Consider the following 21,379-nt stretch of genomic DNA (forward strand, 5'->3'; position numbering starts at 1 on the left):
TTCAAGGCTCAGTTCCCCAGGACCCACATAAGCCAGATGCACAAGGTGGTGCATGCATCTGTAGTTCATCTGCAGTGGCTGGAGGCCCTGGTGTACCCATCTCTCTCTGTCTGTTGCTCTCCAATAAATAAAAATAAACAAAACAAAACACATTACAAGTGTATATGTACAATAGTCAAATAATTGAATAAATTGGTTCATAATATTGGAATTCCATAAGTCAGTAGTGATGTTTTTATTGCCCTACCACTACCTTTATGGTCTTGGACCTGTTGTTTAACCCTTTTGTACCTCAGGTTTTAAAATTTTTATTTATTTATCTATTTATCTATTTATTTGAGAGAGAGGCAAAGAGAGAGAATGGACATGCAGAAGTCTGCAGCTGCTGCAAAGGAACTCCATATACATATGCCACTTAGTGTATCTGGCTTATGTGGGTCCTGGGGAATCGAATCATGGTTCTTTTGCTTTGCAGGCAGCGCCTTAATTACTAAGCCATCTCTCCAACCCGTACCTCAGTTTTCTCATTAATAAATGGGAATAAGCTGGGCCTGGTAGTTCATGCCTTTAATCCCAGTACTCAGGAGGCCATGGGAGGAGAACCACTGAGTTCCAGGCCAGCCTGGGCTAGAGTGAGACCCTACCTAGAAAAAAACAAAACAAAATATTAGCCAGATGTAGCCAGGTGTGGTGGCGCATGCCTTTCATACCAGGCAGAGGTAGGAGGCTTGCTGTGAGTTCGAGGCTCCTCTGAGACTACATAGTGAATTTCAGGTCAGCCTGAGCTAGAGTGAGACCCTACCTTAAAAAGGCAAAACAAACAACAAAATAGCCAGGTATGGTGGCACACACTTTTAATCCCAGCACTTAGATGGGAGAAGTAGGTGTATCACTGTGAGTTTGAGGCCAGCTTGCATCTACAGAGTGAGTTCAAGGTCACCCAGAGTTACAAGTGAAACCCTTCCTCAAAAAAAAAAAAAAAAAATTAATTGCTTGACGTGACACATACTTTCATCCCAGCACTTGAGAGGCTAAGGTAGGAGGCTCACTGTGAATTTGAGGCCACCCTGAATTGCAAATCAGTCTTAGCTGGAATGAGATCTTACCTCAAAAAAACAAGAATGATGGTAATAATTAATCACTCAGTGAGTTTAAATAATAATTTAAAATGTATAGTTGGAGGTGAGCACATATGGTGGCACACATCTTTAATCCCAGCACTTGGGAGGCTAAGGTAGGAGGATCGCTGTGAGTTCTAGGCCACCCTGAGACTACATAGTGAATTCTAGGTCAAACTGAGCTAGAGTGAGACCCTACCAAAAAAAAAAAAGTATAGCTAGTAGCCAGGTGTGGTGGCGTATGTCTTTAATCCTAGTATTTTAGGAGGCAGATGTAGGAGGATTTCTGAGTTTGAGGCCACTCTGAGACTACATAGTTGAAATCCAGGACTGCCTGGGCTATACTGAGACCCTGCCTTGAAAAACAAACAAAATATATATAGAGAAAGAACGTGAGCTGGGGCCTGGAGAAAGGATGCAGCAGTTAAGGCATTTTGCTTGCAATGCCTAAGGACCAAGGTTCAATCCTCCAGTACCCACATAAAGCCAGGTGCACAAAGTGGTGCATGTGTCTGGAGTTCATTTGCAGTGGCTAGAGGCCCTGGCACACCCATTCTCTTTCTCTGTCTTGTTCTCAAATAAATAAAATAAAATATTTTTAAAAGTATAATCTATTTAAAAAAATTAAGTGTGGTTATTTGTAGAGAGTAGTTTTAAGCACTTTTTTTGTATTTTTTTGTATTTCTGTAATAACATAAAGTTTACTAGGGCTGGGGAAATGGCTTAGCAGTTGAGACATTTTGCCTGCGAAGCCTAAGGACTCTGGTTTGATTCCCCAGGACCCATGTAGGCCAAATGCACAAGGGCTGCATGCGTCTGGAGTTCACTTGCAGTGGATAGAGAGGTCCTGGTGTGTCCATTCTCGCTATCTTATCTACCTCTCTCTCTCATAAATAAATAAATATTTTTGATGTATGCCAATAAACTTCGAAATTCATTTTAAATATTGTTTTAAATTTTTATTTATTTATTCATTTATTTGAGAGAGAGAGAGAAAGAGAGAGAAAGAATGGGCATGCCAGGACCTCCACAACTCCAGACACATGCACCGCCTTATACATCTGGCTTACATGGGTTCTGGAGAATCAAACGTGGGTCCTTTGGCTTTGCAGGGAAATGCTTTAACCGCTAAGCCATCGCTCCAGTCCCCATTTTAAATCTTAAGTAGAAGTTATGTACAATCATGTGCATATACTGAATACATTAATTTGTAGACTTCAAGCAGGTAAATTATCTGATATGTGAGTATATCTCACTAAAACTGTGTAAATTGAGAGAAAAATATTCAGTTGAAAAAATCTGAGAACTCTACACAACCTATTGAAATAAAACTAAAAGATGTTTAGTATTTTGCTCATATTTAACTATCTTGCTTTAGAAAAAAAAAAGAGGCAGATACAGAGAGAGAGGATGGGCACTCCAGGGCCTTCAGTTGCTGCAAATGAACTCCAGACACAAGTGCCACCTTGTGCATCTGGCTTATGTGGAATCTGGGGAATTGAACTTGGGTCCTTAGGCTTCACAGGCAAGCACCTTAACCTCAAAGCCATCTCTCCAGCCCAAGTCAATATGTTTTGATGCAGAATTATATTTAATCATTTTAAAACTTTCTCTTTGACCCATGTTTTCAAATGGCTGCAGGAAACCCAAAGACCAAGTGTAAGTATCAGTGACCTTCTTTGCAGTCCTTTAGCCACATTCTCGGTATCTTCAGATGATGTTTTCTAAGTTTAGGAGTAAGTTTATAGGAGGAGTCTTGCCTTTAATTCTTTTTTTAAAATTTTTTAAATTTTTTATTAACATTTTCCATGATTATAAAAAAATATCCCATGGTAATTCCCTCCCTCCCCCCCCCCCACTTTCCCCTTTGAAATTCCATTCTCCATCATATTACCTCCCCATCTCAATCATTGAACTTACATATATACAATATCAACCTATTAAGTACCCTCCTCCCTTCCTTTCTCTTCCCTTTATGTCTCCTTTTTAACTTACTGGCCTCTGCTACTAAGTATTTTCCTTCTCATGCAGAATAATTCTTTATTTTATTTTATTTTATTTTTTGGTTTTTCAAGGTAGGTTCTCACTCTAGCCCAGGCTGACCTGGAATTCACTGTCAGAGTGGCCTTGAATTCACGGCCATCCTCCTACTTTTGCCTCCCGAGTGCTGGGGACTTTAACTCTTTATTGTAAAATGTTTGCTTAGTGTCTGACTAGGTAACACAAGGAGCAATTTCAGTGGGCTCATGTAGGTAACTTTATGTGAGAACCATACCTAAGCAGATTATAAAACTTTGTCCTTTTAAAGTGCATTCACTTAGCGTAGTCAAACATTACTTTTTATCCTTGTAATACATGGCATAGAAAGTCTAAAGATAAACTTTTCTCATCTTTTATAATCATAAACTTCTATGACAATTAGGGTTTGGTCCATTTAATAAAAATTTAAGCCAGGCATGGTGGCATATGCCTTTAATCCCAATGTTTAGGAGGATCACTGGGAGTTTGAGGTCAGCCTGTGCTAGAGCAAGACTCTACCTTGAACCCCCCCCCAAAAAAAAAATTAATTTTGACACTAGACATGAATAATACAGCAACAATAAGAAAAAGTCTTCTCAGGTTGGGAGATGGCTCAGTGGTATAGTGCTTATAACTAGAGGCTGGGGGTGAGGGACAGGGGCCAATAAAAGGATAATGGAATGGTAATATTCTCAGATTCTGTATGTGTGTTCATATGTTAAAATTCTTGATAGAAAAAAATTAATCCTGGCTACATAGTGAATTCCAGGTCAGCCTGGGCTAGAGCGAGATTCTACCTCAAGAAAACTGAAAGAAAGAAAAAAAATAAGTACATGCTTTCAGGTACTTTTCAGTGCCACCAAAGAAATAAAGCAAGACAGTAGAATAAAGAGTAATGAGGCATAGTATATAAGAACAGAGTTGTACATAAGAATGATACACTGTGGCCAGGTGTGGTTGCACATGCCTTTCTTTAATCCCAGCACTCAGGAGGCAGAGGTAAGAGGATCACCATGAGTTCAAGGCCACCCTGAGACTACATAGTGAATTCCAGGTCAGCCTGAGCTAGAGTGAGACCCCAACTCGGTGAAAAAAAAAAAAAAAAAAGCAGGGCATGGTGGTGCATTACCATTAATACTAGCACTCAGGAGGCAGAGGTAGGAGGATCGCTCTGAGTTTGAAGCCACCCCGAAACTACATAGTGAATTCCAGTTCAGCCTGGACTAGAGTGAAACCCTACCTTGAAAAACCAAAAATAAAAAAATAAATAAAAGTAAGTAAATAAGTGAAAATTTAAAAAATATTAAAGCCTGGGCATGGTGGTGCATGCCTTTAATCCTAGCACTTGGGAGGTGGAGGTAGGAGGATTGCCCTAAATTCGAGGCCACCCTAAGACTACATAGTAAATTCCAGGTAAGCCTGGGCTAGAGTGAAACCCTGCCTCAAAAACCAAAAACAAAACATTTTTGAGCCAAAGATGGTGGCATATGTCTTAAATCCCAGCACTAAGGAGACAGAGGCAGTAAAATCTCAAATTTGAGGCCAGCTTGGGCTATAAAGTGAGTTCAAGGCTAGCGTGAATTACATACTAAGACTTCATTTTAGAGAACAAAAAAAATATATAAACTGCAATACATAAATCATTTTTTGTTTTCTTTTGTGTGGCTAGAAGGTCCAGCTTAAAAAATGTGTCTGACCTTTTTGTGATGGGAGGAGCTCTTATTTTGGAATCTGCAGCTCTCTTGCACTGGCTGGAGAGGGAAGGTTATGGACCTCTAGGAATGACTGGAATATCCATGGGAGGACACGTAAGCCTTGTCATTTCACCTATGTTTCACTATAATTGCATGTATAAGATGTAGGGAATCTGGTTAATTTGTTTTCTGTCTCTCTTCCTTCCCCTCCTCCCTCTCATTATAAATAAGAATATGTATGAATATGTGTGTGTGTGTGTGTGTGTGTGTGTGTGTGTGTGTGTGTGTGTACACATATATATATTTGTTCATTTTTTCCAGGTATGCTATCACTCTAGCCCAGGCTGACCTGGAACTCACTCTGTAGCTCCCAGACTGGCCTCAAACTCTTCACAATCCTTCTTCTGCCTGCTGATTGCTGGGATTAAGAACTTTTTTAAAGAGTTAACAGGATGCCAGGCATGGTGGCACATGCCTTTAATCCGAGCACTCACTTGGGAGTCAAGAGGTAGGAGGATCGCTGTGAGTTTGAGGCCACCCTGAGACTACATAGTTAATTCCAGGTCAGCCTGGACCAGAGTGAGACCCTACCTTGGGGGGGGGGGGGGGAAAGAGTTAACAGGGCTGGAGAGATGGCTTATCAGTTGGCAAAGCCAAAGGACCCAGGTTTGGTTTCCCAGTACCCATGTAAAACTAGATGCATGAGATGGTTGGCACATGCATCTGGAGTTTGTTTGTAGTGGCTAGAGGCCCTGGAGTACCCATTCTCTCTCTTTCTCTCAAATAAATAAAATATTTTTAAAAATACAGAGTTTAACAAACCAGGCGTGGTGGTGTATGGGAGGCTGAGGTAGGAAGATATCTGTGAGTTTGAGTCAAGCCTAAGACTAATTCCAAGTTAGTCTGGGCTAAGCAAGACTCTACCTCAAAAAATCAAAAACAACAAAAACAAAAAAACAAAAACAGGTGTGGTGACCCACACCTTTAATCCCAATACTCAGGAGGCAGAGGTAGGAGGATCACCATGAGTTTGAGGCCACCCTGAGAATACATAGTGAATTCCAGGTCAGTCTGAGCTAGAGCAAGACCCTACTTTGAACAGCCTTTTTAAAAAAAAACTTTAATAAGGTTATAGACATTATATTAGTGCTCACAGACCTGTGTTCATGTCTTTCCTCACCAACTACTTACTACAAAGTACTTCATAGTATTAAATAATTTCCATCTTAGTAAGCAGGAGCTTATTTATTTACTTTGGCTTCTTTTTAATATTTTTATTTTACTTATTTGTAAGTAGAAAGAGAATGGGCACACCAGGGCCTCTTGCCACTGTAAAGGAACTTCAGATGCATGTACCATTTCATGCAGTTAGCTTTACATGGTACTAAGGAATCAAATTCAGGCCATCAGGTTTTGCCAGCAAGCACCTTTAACTGCTGAACCATCTCTTTAGCTCTACTTTGGCTTTAAGTTTGACTGTAGCCCAGGCTGGTCTGGAATTTGCCCTGTAACCCAGGGTGTCCTTAACTCGTGGTCATGCTACCTCAGCCTCCCAAGATAGAATTAAGTGTGCACTACCACATCCCACTAGTCAAAACATTAATGAGAAACTTCCTAAACTGATTGTCATCATGTTACAGATGGCCTCCTTAGCAGTGTCCAACTGGCCTAAGCCTATGCCATTGATCCCATGTTTATCCTGGTCAACAGCATCTGGAGTCTTCACTACGGTAATTAAGTTACAGTTAATATCTATATATATCCAGCCAGAGCAGAGTTTTCATTTATATATGTATATTTGTAAGCAGACATAGATAGAAGAGATACAGAGAGAATAGGTGTGTCAGGGCCTCTAGGCACTGCAAATGAACTCCAGATGCAGTTGCCTCTTTGTACATCTCGCTTTGCGTGGAAACTAGGTCATTAGGTTTTGCAGGCAAGCTCCTTAACTGCTAAGCCATCTCTCCAGCCCCCAGAGCAGGATTTTTAATGTGGAGCTGTTAGTTAGACAATTTCTGCTTGGCATGTGCCAAAAATCCATCAGGAATTGAGGTAAGTAGAAAGGGAAGCTGAGGTAGGAAAGTGGGTGTGAGTTTGAAGCCAGCTTCTGACTACAGTGAAAGCCTACCTCCCAGTAACAGTAGCTGAGGGGGCTAGGGATGAAAGTGTTCTGTTTTACTATGACCCACTCTTATAATTTAAGGGAAGATATATTAGTGTAAGAACTGCTTGTTCATCATGTTCCCAGATTCCAGTCAAGGATACAGTCAGGTCTATCTTAGAATAGGTAATCTCTAGGCTGCTTGTATTAAAACTCTTAAAGCTTAATAAAAATCAAAGTATTGGTGGCGGGTGTGGTGGCACATGCCTTTAATCACTCAGCACTCAGGAGGCAGAGGTAAGGAGGATCGACATGAGTTTGAGGCCACCCTGAGACTCCATAGTGAATTCCAGGTCAGCCTGAGCTAGAGTGAGATCCTACTTCTAAAAACCAAAAGAAAAATAAAAGTACTGGACAAAATAGGTTGTGATTTGATCTTGTGTGGTTAATAAAAATAAAAGCATAGAGCAAAATAGGTTGTGATTTGATCTTGCTCTAATTATTTTAGGGTGTGTTGAGTAAATCAGTTAATTGGCGGGAACTAGAAAAGCAGTATTATACACAGACGGTTTATGAAGAAGAAATTATTCATATGCTTGAATACTGTGGGGTAAGTTTTTTACTGTCCAGGTAATATTTGAAAGTTCTTTGCATATTTAATTCAATTTTTTTTTTTTTTTTTTGAGGTAAGGTCTCACTCTAGCCCAGGCTGACCTGGAATTCACTATGGAGTCTCAGGGTGCCCTCGAACAGTGATCCTTCTACCTCTGCCTCCCGAGTGCTGGGATTAAAGGCGTGCACCACCACACCTGACTTAATTCAAGTTTTTAAATAGCAAATTTTAAAAAATGTACACCAAAGCCAGCCGTGGTGGTGTATGCCTTTAATCACAGCACTCAGGAGGCAGAGGTAGGAGGATCACTGTGAGTTCAAGGCCACCCTGAGACTCCATAGTGAATTCCAGGTCAGCCTGGGCTAGAGTGAGAGACCCTACCCCAAAAAACCAAAAGAGAAAAAAAAATGTACACCAAACCAGGCATGATGGCATATACTTTTAATCCTAGCACTGGGAGGCAGAGGTAGGAGAATCTCTGTGAGTTCAAGGCCAGTCTGGACTACATAGTGAATTCCAGGTCAGCTTGGGCTACAGTAAGACCCAACCTGGAAAAAATAAAAAATAAAAAAATAAAAATTGGGCTGGAGAGATGGCTTAGCAGTTAAGCGCTTGCCTGTGAAGCCTAAGGACCCCGGTTCGAGGCTCGGTTCCCCAGGTCCCACGTTAGCCAGATGCACAAGGGGGTGCACGCGTCTGGAGTTCGTTTGCAGTGGCTAGAAGCCCTGGCGCGCCCATTCTCTCTCTTTCCCTCTATGTGTCTTTCTCTCTATGTCTGTCGCTCTCAAATAAATAAAAAATGAACCAAAAAAAAATTTTAAAAAATAAAAAATAAAAATTTAAATGTACACCATTTTGAACTTTTAAAAATTGTTCTTTTTTTTTTTTTTTTTTTAAGCCGGGAGTGGTGGCACACACCTTTAATCCCAGCACTCGGGAAGCAGAGGTAGTAGGATTGCCATGAATTGGAGGCCACCCTGAGAATACAGAGTGAATTCCAAGTCAGCCTGGGCTAGAGTGAAACCCTACCTCAAGAAACCAAAAGAAAAAAAAAATTGTTCACTTTTTGCTGGGTATAGTAGTGCATGCCTTTAATCCCAGCACTCAGGAGGCTGAGATAGGAGCACTATGAGATCGAGGCCAACCTGAGACTACATAGTGAATTCTAGGTCAGCCTGATCTACACCAAAACCCTACCTTGAGAAACAAAAAAAAAATTTTTTTTTGTTTTGGGAGAGATGACTCTGTAGTTATAAAAGCAACTGTTTATAAAGCCTGACAGCCTGGGGCTTACCAAGTAGGTTTAATCCCTGCACTCAGGAGGCAGAGATAGGAGGATCACTGTGAGTTTGAGGTCACCCTGAGACTACATACTGAAGTCCAGGTCAGCCTGGGGCTACAGTGAAACCCTACTTCGAAAAACCAAAAAATAAAAATAAAAAATAAAAAAAAATAAAGTCAGTCTTCCCTCAAAGGGAAGTTATTTGCTTAAGAAATTAATTAAGTGCACACACCTGTAACCCTAGCACTTGGGAGTGCTGAGCCAAGAATATTACTCCTAAGTTCTAGGCCAAATTGGAATGTATAGAAAGTATCAGATGATCCAGGGCTATACAGCTACACCCTATTTCTAAAAATAAACTTAGCCAGGCATGGTGGCACATGCTTTTAATCCCAGTACTTGGGAGACAGAGGTGGGAGGATCACTCTGAGTTTGAGACCACCCTGAAACTGCATAGTGAATTCCAGGTCAGCCTGGAACCAAAAAATAAATAAATAAACTTAGAAAAATTAAAAACCTGTACTTTTTTTTTTTTTTTTTTTTTTTTTTAGTTTTTTTGAGGTAAGGTCTCACTCTAGCTCAGGCTGACCTGGACTTCAGTATGTACTGTCAGGGTGGCCTCAAACTCACAGTGATCCTTCTACCTCTGCCTCCCAAGTGCTGGGATTAAAGGCATGTGCCACCACACCTGGCTATTTTGGAAGTTTTTTTTTTTTTCTTTATTTATTTGAGAGTGACAGACAGAGAGAGTAAGAGGCAGAGGGAGAGAGGGAGAGAGAATGGGCACATCAGGGCTTCCAGCCACTGCAAAGGAACTCCAGATGTGTGCGCCCCCTTGTGCATCTGGCTAATGTGGGTCCTGGGGAATCATGCCTTGAACCGGGGTCCTTAGGCTTCATAGGCAAGTGCTTAACTGCTAAGCCATCTCCCCAGCCCTATTTTGGAAGTTTTTAAACAGGTTCACACATTGTAACTGAAACTAGCTTTTTGGGGGAGTGGGGGCTTTTTCAAGGTAGGGTTTCATTCTAGTTCAGGCTGACCTGGACATCAGTATGTAGTCTCAGGGTGGCCTCAAACTCACAGTGATCCTCCTACCTCTGCCTCCCAAGTGCTGGGATTAAAGGCTTGTGCCACCATACCTGGCTATTTTTGGATGTTTTTAAACAGGTTCACACTGAAACTAGCTTTTGGGGAGAATGGGGGCTTTTTCAAGGTAGGGTTTCATTCTAGCCCAGGCTGACCTGGAATTCACCATGTAGTCTCAGGGTGGCCTTGAACTCATGTTTATCCTCCTCCCTTTGCTTCCCAGGTGCTGGGATTAAAGGCATGTGTCACTATGGCCGGCTGAAGCTAGTTTTTTTTTTTTTTTTTTTTTTCTTTTCTTTCTTTTCTTTTTCCCTACAGTAGCATCTCACTTTCAACCAGGCTGACGTGGAATTTACTCTGTAGTTCCAGGCTGGCCTCGAATTCACAGCTATCCTCCTACTTCTGCCTCTTGAGTGTTGAGATTAAAGGTGTGTGCCACAATGCCCAGCTTTAAAAAAAGGTTTTTACCTCAAAAATAATAATTTGGAGCTGGGAATGGTAGGTAGCACATGTAATCCCAACACTCAGGAAGCTGAGTCAGGAGGATTACAAATTCAAGGTCCACTTTTCCTATGCAGTAAGACCTTGTCTTAAAGGGGGAGGGATTATGCTAATGTTGCATACTTATTACCCCAGCACTTGTGAAGCTGAGGCAGGAGGATCACAAATATGAGAGCAGCCTAACCTTTTTTGTGGGACCTTTGCCACCCTTCCCTCCCCCAAAAGAGAACATTCATTACTTTTGTGTGTATATGTTGATTTTTAAAGGAAAGTCTTACTATAAAGCCCAGTCTAGCATGGAACAACCTACTGGCCTGTCTCAGCCTCCCAACTGCTAATATTATAGGCCTCTGCCACCTCTCCTGACTTTACACTTAAGACAATATTCCATTGTGTGTGTATATATATGCACGTTTGCATGTGCTTTACCACTTTTTTGTTTGCCTACTCATGAGTACTTTACCTTTCTTCTTGTTTTAAAAATAATGTTGTTCTTCTTGTTTTAAAAATAATGTTCCATAAGGCTGAATTCTAATTTCATATTTTCTTTCATCTGTTCAGACAGATTCTTTCAAAATGGGACAAGAGTTCGTGAAACATTGCCCTAGCAGTGCAGACAAGTTACCAGACAAGCTAACTAATTTTAACCTGGTTTCTAGAACTTTAAATCTAGATATGACAGACAAAGTTGTTTCCACAAAGCATGCTGAGTGCCATAATGCTAGTAAAATACCTATTAATGCTACATCCAAAGGACTCTTGTTGCAAGATCCCTGTAAGATAGAATACTTGAATCAAACACTTAAATCCAGCAAAAGTCATTACACAAATTACAACCCTCAGTCTTACCAGCTGCTCAGCAAAGAACAAAGAAGAAGCAATCTTCAAAAAGAATCTTTAATATTTATGAAAGGAGTCATGGATGAATGTACTCATGTAGCAAATTTCTCAGGTACTAATTTTCAGATGAAATGGGGAACATTTGCTGATGTGTAAATATTTGTTGACTACATAATTTTATGTTTTCAAAAGAATGTGTTTTATACTCTAGAATGTGTTCTCCAAGATAATCATTTAAGTGTATCATTTTATACATAAAATCTGAAGCCATCTTACTCATTTAAAAAATATATTGGTAGGGCAACCATGGTGGTACATGCCTTTAATCCTAGCACTGGGGAGGCAGAGGTAGGATTATTGTGAGTCTGAGGCCAGCCTGCCACTACAAAGTGAGTGCCAGGTTATCCTGGGCTAGAGTGAGACACTACTTCAAAAGCAAAGGATGGGCTGGGTGTAGTGGCATACAGCTTTAGTCCCAGCACTCGGGAGGCAGAGGTAGGAGGATCACCGAGAGTTCAAGACCACCGAGACTACACAGTGAATTCCAGGTCAGCATGGACTAGAGTGAAACCCTACCTCGAAAAACCAAACCCAACCAAAACAAAACAATAACAACAAAAACAAACAAACAAAACAAAACAAAACACAAAGCATGGGTTTGTGGGAAAGATTCACAAGGTTTGCCTTGCCCTTCCCTGAGTATCAACAGGCAGCAGGGCAGGAAGACATTTTGTTCAGTGGTGTAGCCATGAGAGTATCCATACTCTGATAAAGCACACCTCTCCCCAGTTCCTCAATGTAACCATATAAACTCTTTGGATCACCAAGAAAAAAAAAAAAAGTCAAAGGGAAAAGGGACTTGTTGGGAGAAGGAAGGGATCAGCAGGCATGGGAAAGGATGAATAAGTGAGGGTAACAGGGATGAATGTGATCAAAATACATATATGTATGAAATTATTTTGTTAAACTTTCTGGTAAGACATCAGCAAATACCTATTCACCCTCAAGCAGAATACCAACATCTGAACAATGAAACAATTCAACAAAGTTCCACTTGGTAAATCAGTGAGTTTATGGGAGTTAGTTACAGGAGTATGAATGAGGATGGACAACTCAGGTGGCAGCTGCATTATGGAAAACCGTCCCCCAGCATAGGTGACAACTCCTGGAAGCTACACCTCTGGAGAGGGAGACTTGTGAATCGAACTTCCTAGAACTTGAGCTACATCTTGAGCCTTGCTTACTACTGAGCTTAGGGACTTCCTGGGTCTTAAGGAGATCCTCCCTCCATGATAAAATGTTTCAACTTGGAGGAAATAGCCTTATTATGACAAATTGTCATGAATACTAGGGAGATGGTTCAACTTTTACAGGTAGTTTGGCCCATGGTCCACCTTGATTCAATTCCCTAGTACCCACATAAAGCCAGATACACAAAGTAGATAATGTAGCTCACTGATAGAGTGCTTGCTTCACTTGTAAAAGACCCTGGGTTCAATACCCAGCTTTGCAAAAGGCAATGGCAATTTTTTTTTTGCTTGTTTTTTTTTGTTTTTCAAGATAGGGTCTTGCCCACGCTGATCTGGAATTCACTCTGTAGTCTCATGAACTCACAGTGATCCTCCTATCTCTGCCTCCAAGTGCTGGGATTAAAGCCTTTCACCCAGAAAGTAACTTTTTTTTAAAATTTTTTGTTGTTCATTATTTATTTATTTATTTGAGAGTGACAGAGAGAGAGAGAGATTGAGAACGGGCGCGCCAGGGCTTCCAGCCACTGCAAACGAACCCCAGATGCATACGCCCCCTTGTGCATCTGGCTAACGTGGGTCCTAGGGAACCGAGCCTTGAACCAGGGTCCTTCGGCTTCACAGGCAAGCGCTTAACCGCTAAGCCATCTCTCCAGCCCAGAAAGTGTAACTTTTAAATCAAGCAATAATCCCAGCACATGGGAGGTAGAAGCAGGCAAAAGGCCAATCATGGTCTTCCTTAGCAATACAGTAAGATCAAGACCAGTTTGGTGTTGCAGTTTTGGTTTTTGAACCTGTCTCACAGAGTTGTCCAGGCTAGCCTTGAACCTTTTCACATTCCCAGCCTGGCTGAGTATCATATATATTTATAATTTTATTTATTTATTTATTTTAGAGGGGAGGGAGAGAGAGAATTGGTGCCCCAGCACCTTGGCCACTGTGGTCAAGCTCCAGATGCTTATGCCACCTAGTGGGCATATGCAACCTTGCACTTGCCTTACCTTTGTGCATCTGGCTTATATGGGATCTGGAGAGTCAAACATGCAAGCACCTTAACCACTAAGCCATTGCTCTAGTCCCTTGTGTATGGTATATTTTATTTACTAATACAATTTAATTGGTATTTAAATAAAAATTATGTTTGTTTTTTTTTCTGGTCAAAAATCCTGTACTTAGTTCCAGTTGACCCAAGCCTCATCATTGTGGTACAGGCCAAAGAAGATGCCTACATTCCACGAACAGGAGTGCGGAGTCTACAGGAGATTTGGCCTGGCTGTGAGATCCGCTATCTAGAAGGGGGTCATATTAGTGCTTATCTTTTTAAACAAGGACTGTTCAGGTGAGGTGATTTGCCTAAAAAAATATTTATTTGTTGTTTTCTTGGGAGGGCATTTTTTTCCTCAACAAATCTAGAATTTTTTTTCTGATTATTTTAAATATCTTATTCTTTTTAAATTTTTTAAAATTTTTATTATTTATTTGCAAGCAGAGAGAGAGAGATAGGAGACAGAGAATGGCCACGCCAGGGCCTATAGCCACTGCAAGCCAACTCCAGATGCAAGTGTCCCTTGTGCATTTGGCTTACATGGGTCCTGAGGAATCGAACATAGGTCCTTTGGTTTCACAGGCAAATGCCTTAACTGCTAAGCCATCTCTCCAGCCTTTTTTTGACCTTTTATCCTTGGTCTCCCACAAATCTCATGTTGAGGTATTTGTTTTCTCTTTTTTTTTTTCTGCTTTTGTTTCAAGATATGGACTTTCTCTGCAATGCTAATACTTCTGCCTCCTGAGTGCTGGGGTTAAAGGTTTTTGCTACCATGCCGAGTTTTTGTTGTTTTTTTTTGGTTTTCCGAGGTAGGGTCTCATTCTAGCCCAGGCTGACCTGGAATTCACTATGTAGTCTCAGGGGTCCTTGAACTCACAGTGATCCTCCTACCTCAGCCTCCCAAGTACTGAGATTAAATGTGTATGCCACCGCATCTGTCATGGTTACACACCTTTAATGTCAGCACTGGGAGACTGAGGTAGGAGAATCCCCTTGAGTGAGTAGGAGCTACAGAGTGAATTCTAGGTCAGCCTGTGATAGAGTGAGACCCTTCATAAGGTCCTGCTTCAAAATTAAAATAACAATTTTTTTGTTTGTCGTTGCTTAATAAATTCAAGTTAATTTATAGGGGCTGGAGAGGCGCTTCAGTGGTTAACGTTCAACATAAATTGTCACCTTTTGAGGTTCAAATGTTTCAGGTCTGGGGGATTTTTGTTGTTGCTTTTGTTAATATGGTTTTTGCCCCTTTTTCTTGTATGTACCTCAAGCTATCCTCAAACTCACTATGTAGTTAAGGTTGACTTTAAGGTTCTAATCCTCTGTCTCTACCTGACAAGTGCTAGAAATGGAGCTGAGACTGACCTTGAGCTCCATTTATAGCCCAACCTGGCCTCAAATTCATAATCTACCTGCCTCTGCCTAAGTGTTACAAGTGTTCAGACCACAGGCACTGCACCACAATACCCAGCAAGTCTGTAATTCTTTCCCTCCCTTTGACTTTTGAGACAGGGACTCATGTAGGCTAGGCTGGCCTCAAATTCTGTTAAGCCAAGGCCGACAAACTCCTGAATGTTCTGCCTCCACTTTGCAGGTGCCAGTACAGGGAAGAGATTATTTTGATTTTTTGCTTTTTTTTTTTTTTTTTTTTTTTTTTTTGAGGTAAGGTCTCGCTCTGGTCCAGGATAACCTGGAATTCATTATGTAGTCTCAGGGTGGCCTCAAACTCACGGTGATCCTCCTACCTCTACCTCCCAAGTGCTGGGATTAAAGGCATGCACCACCACACAGGCTTAAAAGGTATTTTTTATATTTATTTATTTAAGAGAGAGAGAGAGAGAGAGCCAGGCATGGTGGTGCACGCCTTTAATCCCAGCACTCGGGAGGTAGAGGTAGGAGGATCACCGTGAGTTTGAGGCCACCCTGAGATTACATAGTGAACTCCAGATCAGCTTGGGCCAGAGCAAGACCCTAACTCGAAAAACAAGGGGGAAAAAAAAGTGAGAGTAGCATTAATATATGGAGATGGCTTAGAGTTAAGGCACTTGCCTGAAAAGCCTAAATGTCCCAAATTCAATTCCCCAGTATCCACATAAAGCCAGGTGCACAGCATTGCATGCATCTGGAGCTTATTTGCAGCAGCTGGTGTCCCTAGCATGCCCATTCTGTCACTGTCTCTTCTCCTCACCCCTCTCTGCTTACAAATAAATATTTTTTTTTAATTTTTATTTATTTATTTATTTGAGAGCAACAGACACAGAGAGAAAGACAGATAGAGGGAGAGAGAGAGAATGGGCGCGCCAGGGCTTCCAGCCTCTGCAAACGAACACCAGACGCGTGCGCCCCCTTGTGCATCTGGCTAACGTGGGACCTGGGGAACCGAGCCTCGAACCAGGGTCCTTAGGCTTCACAGTCAAGTGTTTAACCGCTAAGCCATCTCTCCAGCCCTACAAATAAATATTCTTAAAGGGAACAGAGTGCTGGAGAGATGGCTTAGTGATTTAGCCTGTGTTGTAGACAGATTCACATTGCTTGTAGAAATCACCCAACTAAGAGCAGCTTGTGGGGGAAAATAAAAAGAGAGAAAGAGATATATTTTGGTTTACAGGCTCGAGGGGGAAGCTCCACAATGGCAGGGAAAACGATGGCATGAGCAGAGGGTGGACATCACCTCCTGATGAACATAAGGTTGACAATAGGAACAGAAGAGTGTGCCAAACACTGGGATGGGGAAACTGGCTATAACACCCATAAGCCCTCCCCAACAATACACTCCCTCCAGGAGGCATTAATTCCCAAATATCCATGTGCTGGGAACCTAGCATTCAGAGCACCTAGGTTTATGGGGGACACCTGAATCAAACCACCACAGCCTGCAAAGCCAAAGGACCCAGGTTCTATTCCCCAGTACCTACATAATGCACAAGGTAGCACATGCATCTGAGTTTGTTTCCAGTGGCTGGAGGCCCTGGCACATCTGCTCTCATTCTTTCTTTCCCTCTCTGTCTCCCTCTACATCTCTCAAATAAGTAAATAAATAAGAAATATATTTTTTAATTTCTTTTTATTGACAACTTCTATACATACAGACAATAAACCATGATAATTCACCCCTCCCCCACTTTCCCCTTCACAACTTCACTCTCCATCATATCCTCTCCCTCTCTTCATTAGTCTCTCTTTTATTTTGATGTCATCATCTTTTTCTCCTATTATGAGGGTCTGGTGAAGGGATTGCTAGGCACTGTGAGGTCATGGATATCAAGGCCAATTTGAGGGTCTGGTGAAGGGATTGCTAGGCACTGTGAGGTCATGGATATCAAGGCCAATTTCTGTCTAGACAGTTGCTTTGTAAGGAGTCATACACTTTTTTTGGCTCTTCCATTCTTTCTGCCACTTCTTCTTCAATACGGATTTTTAAAAAGGGAACAGATTCTTGAATCAAAGAAATAAAAACTGCTAAGAGCCAGCTTCTCAACATAATAGCAGTCGTAATCTAGTAGTAAGCTGTCAATTCCAAAGATAGTATTTTTGTTAGGATATGGTTAAACAAGTAGGATATAAAATTAACAGTTCTCATAGTTCTGGGGTGTTTTTTGGCAGGTGGGTTTTTTGTTTGTTTTTTGCTTTGTTTTTCAAGGTAGGGCTCTAGACCAGGCTAATCTGGAATTCACTATGTAGTCTCAGGGTGACCTCAAACTCACAGCAATCCTCCTACCTCTGCCTCACAAGTGCTGGGATTAAAGGCATGTACCACCACACCTGGCTTTCATAGTTTTTTTTTTTTTTAATGTATTGGGAAAAAATATAGATGTAAATTAAATGTAAAGGCTTGTATTAACTGGATGTGGTAGCTGAGGCAGGATATTGGAAAGTTCAAAAGCAGCCTAATATGCATAGTGGGACCCTCTCCAAAAAAAAGCCTAAAATATACATGGAAAGATTAACAATCAATACCCTAGAGCAGTGTCATTCTGACTTTTACTTTTGGATATTTTTGGAATTTCTGAAATATTCTATAATGAAAATATATTATAGGAGGAAAAAATATGCTTTAATAAATACTTTGAGGGCTGGAGAGATGGCTTAGCATTTAAGGTACTTTCCTGCAAAGTCCAAGAACCTATGCTCCATCTCTCTTCAGGTCCTACATAAACCAGACACACAAAGGTGACGCAAGTGCAAGGTTGCACATGCATGCTAAGTGGCACAAACATCTAGAATTCGATTGCAATGGCTAAGGCCCTGAAATGCCAATTCCCTCTCTCAAAAAAGGGGGGCTAGATAGTTAGCTTAGTGGTTAAGGAGCATGCCTATGAAGCCTAATGACCCAGGTTCAATTCTCCACGTCCCACATAAGCCAGATGCACATGGAGGCACGTGTGTCTGGAGTTTGTTTGCAGTGGCTGGAGGTCCTGGCATGCCCATCCTCACTCTGTCTCTCTCTCTCTCTCTCTGTCACAATGAATAACATAGGTAAATAAAATAAAATTTAAAAGAAAATTGGCAGGAGGCAAAAGTAGGATTACTGTGAGTTTGAGGCCAGCCTAGGACTACAGAGTGAGCTACAGTTCAGTTTGGGCTAGATTAAGACCCTACCACAAAAAATAAAGAAAGAAAGAAAGCAAAAAAAAAAAAAGAAAGAAAGAAAGCCAGCTAGCCTGGCATGGTGGTGCATGCCTTTAATTCCAGCACTCGGGAGGCAGAGGTAGGAAGATCACCGTGAGTTCGAGGTCACCCTGAGACTACATAGTAAATTCCAGGTCAGCCTGAGCTAGAGTGAAACCCTACCTCGGAAAACCAAAAAATAAAAATTAAAAAAAAAATTTAAAAAGGCAAATGCACAAAGTGATGCATGTGTCTGGAGTTCATTTGCAGCAAAAGGAGTCTCTGGCACATCCATTCTCTCTCTCAAAAAAATGAATAAAAATTTTTAAAAATAATTTATTCTTTTTCTGTTGAAATACTAAGATATAACTATTGAAGTTTATATAGAAGGCTAGAGCCTTTGAATTTTTTGTTGTTGTTTTTGTTTTTGTGTTTTGTTTTGTTTTGTTTTTCAGGGTAGGGTCTCACTCTAGCTCAGGCTGACCTGGAATTCACTATGTAGCCTCAGGGTGGCCTCGAACTCATGGTGATCTTCCTACCCCTGCCTCAGAGTGCTAGGATTAAAGGCGTTCAACACCACACTTGGTGACACAGATTTTTTAATTACTAAGAACATGTTCCTGGCAGTTGAACATAAAAATCAAAGGCTTGTTGGGCATGGAGGCAGGGGTAGGAGGATCACCATGAGTTCCAGGCTACATAGTGAATTCCAGGTCAGCCTGAGCTAGAGTGAGACCCTACCTCAAAAAAAAAAAAAACAGGAGGGCTGGAGAGATGGCTTAGTGGTTAAGCGCTTGCCTGTGAAGCCAAAGGACCCCGGTTCGAGGCTCGATTTTCCAGGACCCACGTTAGCCATATGCACAAGAGGGCGCACGCGTCTGGAGTTTGTTTGCAGTGGCTGGAAGCCCTGGCGTGCCCATTCTTTCTCTCTCTCTATCTGCCTCTTTCTCTCTCTGTCACTCTCAAATAAATAAATAAAACTGAACAAAAAAAAATTTTTTTAAAAAAAACGAGAAAAAAGGGCTGGAGGGATGGTTTAGCGGTTAAGATGTTTGCCTGCAAAGCCAAAGGACCCAGGTTTGATTCCCCAGGACCCACATTAGTCAGCTGCACAAGGGGTCACACGCATCTGGAGTTTGTTTGCAGTGGCTGTAGGCCCTAACATGCCCATTCTCTCTCTCTCTCTTTTTCCCTCTTTCTCTGCAAATAAATAAATAAATAGATTTTTTTTAAAAAAATTAAGCCAGGCATGGTGGCACACAGAGTTAATCCCAGCATTTGGGTGGCAGAAGTTGGAAGATCAGTGTGAGTTCAAGGTCAGCTTGGGCTAGATTGAGACCCTACCTTGGGGGAAAAATTTTTTTTTTCTTAAGGGGGAGAGGAAGCTGGGTGTGGTGGTGCACGCCTTTAATCCCAGCATTTGAGGCTACCCTGAAATTACGCCTGGACTACAGCAAAACCCTACCTTGAAAAAGAGGAAGAGGAAGAGGGAGAGAAAAGGAGGTGCTTCTGGATCCATGATTGGTTAAAAATACATTTTGAGAGCCAGGCATGGTGGTGCACACCTTTAATTCCAGCACTTGGAAGGCAGAGGTAGGAGGCTTGCTATGAGTTCAAGACCACCCTGAGAGTACATAGTGAATTCCAGGTCAGCCTCAGCTAGAGTGTGGCCCTACCTTGGAAAACCAAAAAAAGAAAGAAAGAAATACATTTGAGGTTTTCCATTGATAGTGATAAAGTTTCACGAATGCAGACACCTGCCTCTTTATAGCTATTTGGAGAGGAGATCAGTATGCAAACCACAGATAATTTTAGAAATAAAATAGAAGTTTGTCTGCCTATCTCCCTTTTTACTAAATTACTTATATATTTTTTTTAATTGTAGACAAGCCATCTACGATGCCTTTGAACGCTTCCTCCATAAATATGCTAACTAACTGGATCATTGCATTGCATAATCAATGCAGACAAAAGGAGTTTATCCTGTGTAATGTGAAGAACAAGCAGACAGACAGCATGATATCTCTGATTGCTACCAGATTTGTCTATAATCCAGTGTTAACAGATCAATTATAAACCTTAAACACATTTTAGTAGTTTAAAAGCATTATTTGAATTACATAATCTTGGAGTATTTGTTATTTCTTTACAAATCCTACATATCTGATATTTAGTCTATTACTATTTATAAAAACTTTAACTTTTTAATTATGAATAATTTATTTCAGAATAACTTTATTCATAGAAACTCACTTTTTAATGGAATTGCTGAAACAAAGATTATTATGCATTTTCTGTACTGTATGACCTCATCTGACTTTTCTGCTATTAACTTGAAAAACCTGTGGCTTTCTTTTTTGCCAGTGTGATGAATTTATAATATGGTTTTCAACTCTAAATTTCCTGCCATAGAAATCCAAAGATGTGGAAAATCAGTGTTAGCTTTCAACTATTAAAAAAAAAAAAAAATTCTGCCTCAAAAAGAAAGAAAGGGAGGGAGGAAAGGAAAGGGAAGGAAGGAAGGAAATACTGATTGCATATAGCAGTGCATGGTGTCATGAGCCTGTGACCCCAGCATTTGCGATGTAGAGACATGAGGATTGAGTTTACAGTCATCTTCAGCTACATAGCAAGTTCATGGCTAGACTAATCTACATGATGAGATCCTGTCTCAAAAAGAAAAGAAAAAAAAAAAAATGCTGGGCTGGGTGTGGTGGTACAAGCCTTTAATCCCTGCACCCAGGAGGCTGAGGTAGGAGGATCACCATAAATTCAAGGCCACCCTGAGACCACATAGTGAATTCCAGGTCAGCCTGGGCTAGAGTGAGACCCTACCTTGGGGGAAAAAAAAAAAAATCTTCTTTTGTAGATAAATAATGAATGTTTAAATACACAGATAATATTAACTAACTTGGGATAGATTTTAAGATTTTACTGAAGCAGTTGGGGAAAGTGCCAGGCTGGGGTTGTAGCTCAGAAGAGTGCCTATGTGGTTCAAGGCTGTCCCCAGCACTGCAGAAAGAAAAGGGAAGGTAAAAAAGCCAAGCATAGTCCCCCCTACTTTAAGAGTTCCACATTTGAAAACATGGAAATAATGGAAGGCATTTACATTAATTGGTGAATTTTGTGTTTAGCATTCCTTGCATAACTGCTCTTCAGTTTGGTACGCATCTGTCTTTTTAGTTTTAGAAATTAAGAGCCATGAGTGAAACCCTGTATCAAAAAAAA

The 21,379-nt window shown here is 41.0% G+C and overlaps 1 protein-coding gene across 3 annotated transcripts in view; it reads left to right on the plus strand.

Moving 5' to 3' along the window:
• The window catches only part of Abhd18 (abhydrolase domain containing 18), a 58,902-nt gene extending 38,009 nt beyond the window's left edge, over nt 1–20,893 (plus strand). For 2 of the 3 annotated variants that reach the window (XM_004657093.2, XM_045131532.1), the window contains 7 exons: nt 2,750–2,777; nt 4,807–4,945; nt 6,472–6,561; nt 7,441–7,542; nt 10,976–11,366; nt 13,678–13,840; nt 20,037–20,220. In XM_004657093.2, the coding sequence (XP_004657150.1) occupies nt 2,750–2,777; nt 4,807–4,945; nt 6,472–6,561; nt 7,441–7,542; nt 10,976–11,366; nt 13,678–13,840; nt 20,037–20,088 (965 nt within the window). In that variant the 3' untranslated portion in view covers nt 20,089–20,220. Of the gene's footprint in view, nt 1–2,749; nt 2,778–4,806; nt 4,946–6,471; nt 6,562–7,440; nt 7,543–10,975; nt 11,367–13,677; nt 13,841–20,036 lie in introns of all 3 variants that reach the window. The other variant, XM_045131531.1, reaches the window with a different exon arrangement.
• The last annotated feature ends 486 nt before the right edge of the window (nt 20,894–21,379 follow it).

This window comes from Jaculus jaculus, chromosome 12 (genome assembly GCF_020740685.1).
Source record: "Jaculus jaculus isolate mJacJac1 chromosome 12, mJacJac1.mat.Y.cur, whole genome shotgun sequence".
In the NCBI taxonomy this organism is placed as follows: domain Eukaryota; kingdom Metazoa; phylum Chordata; class Mammalia; order Rodentia; family Dipodidae; genus Jaculus; species Jaculus jaculus.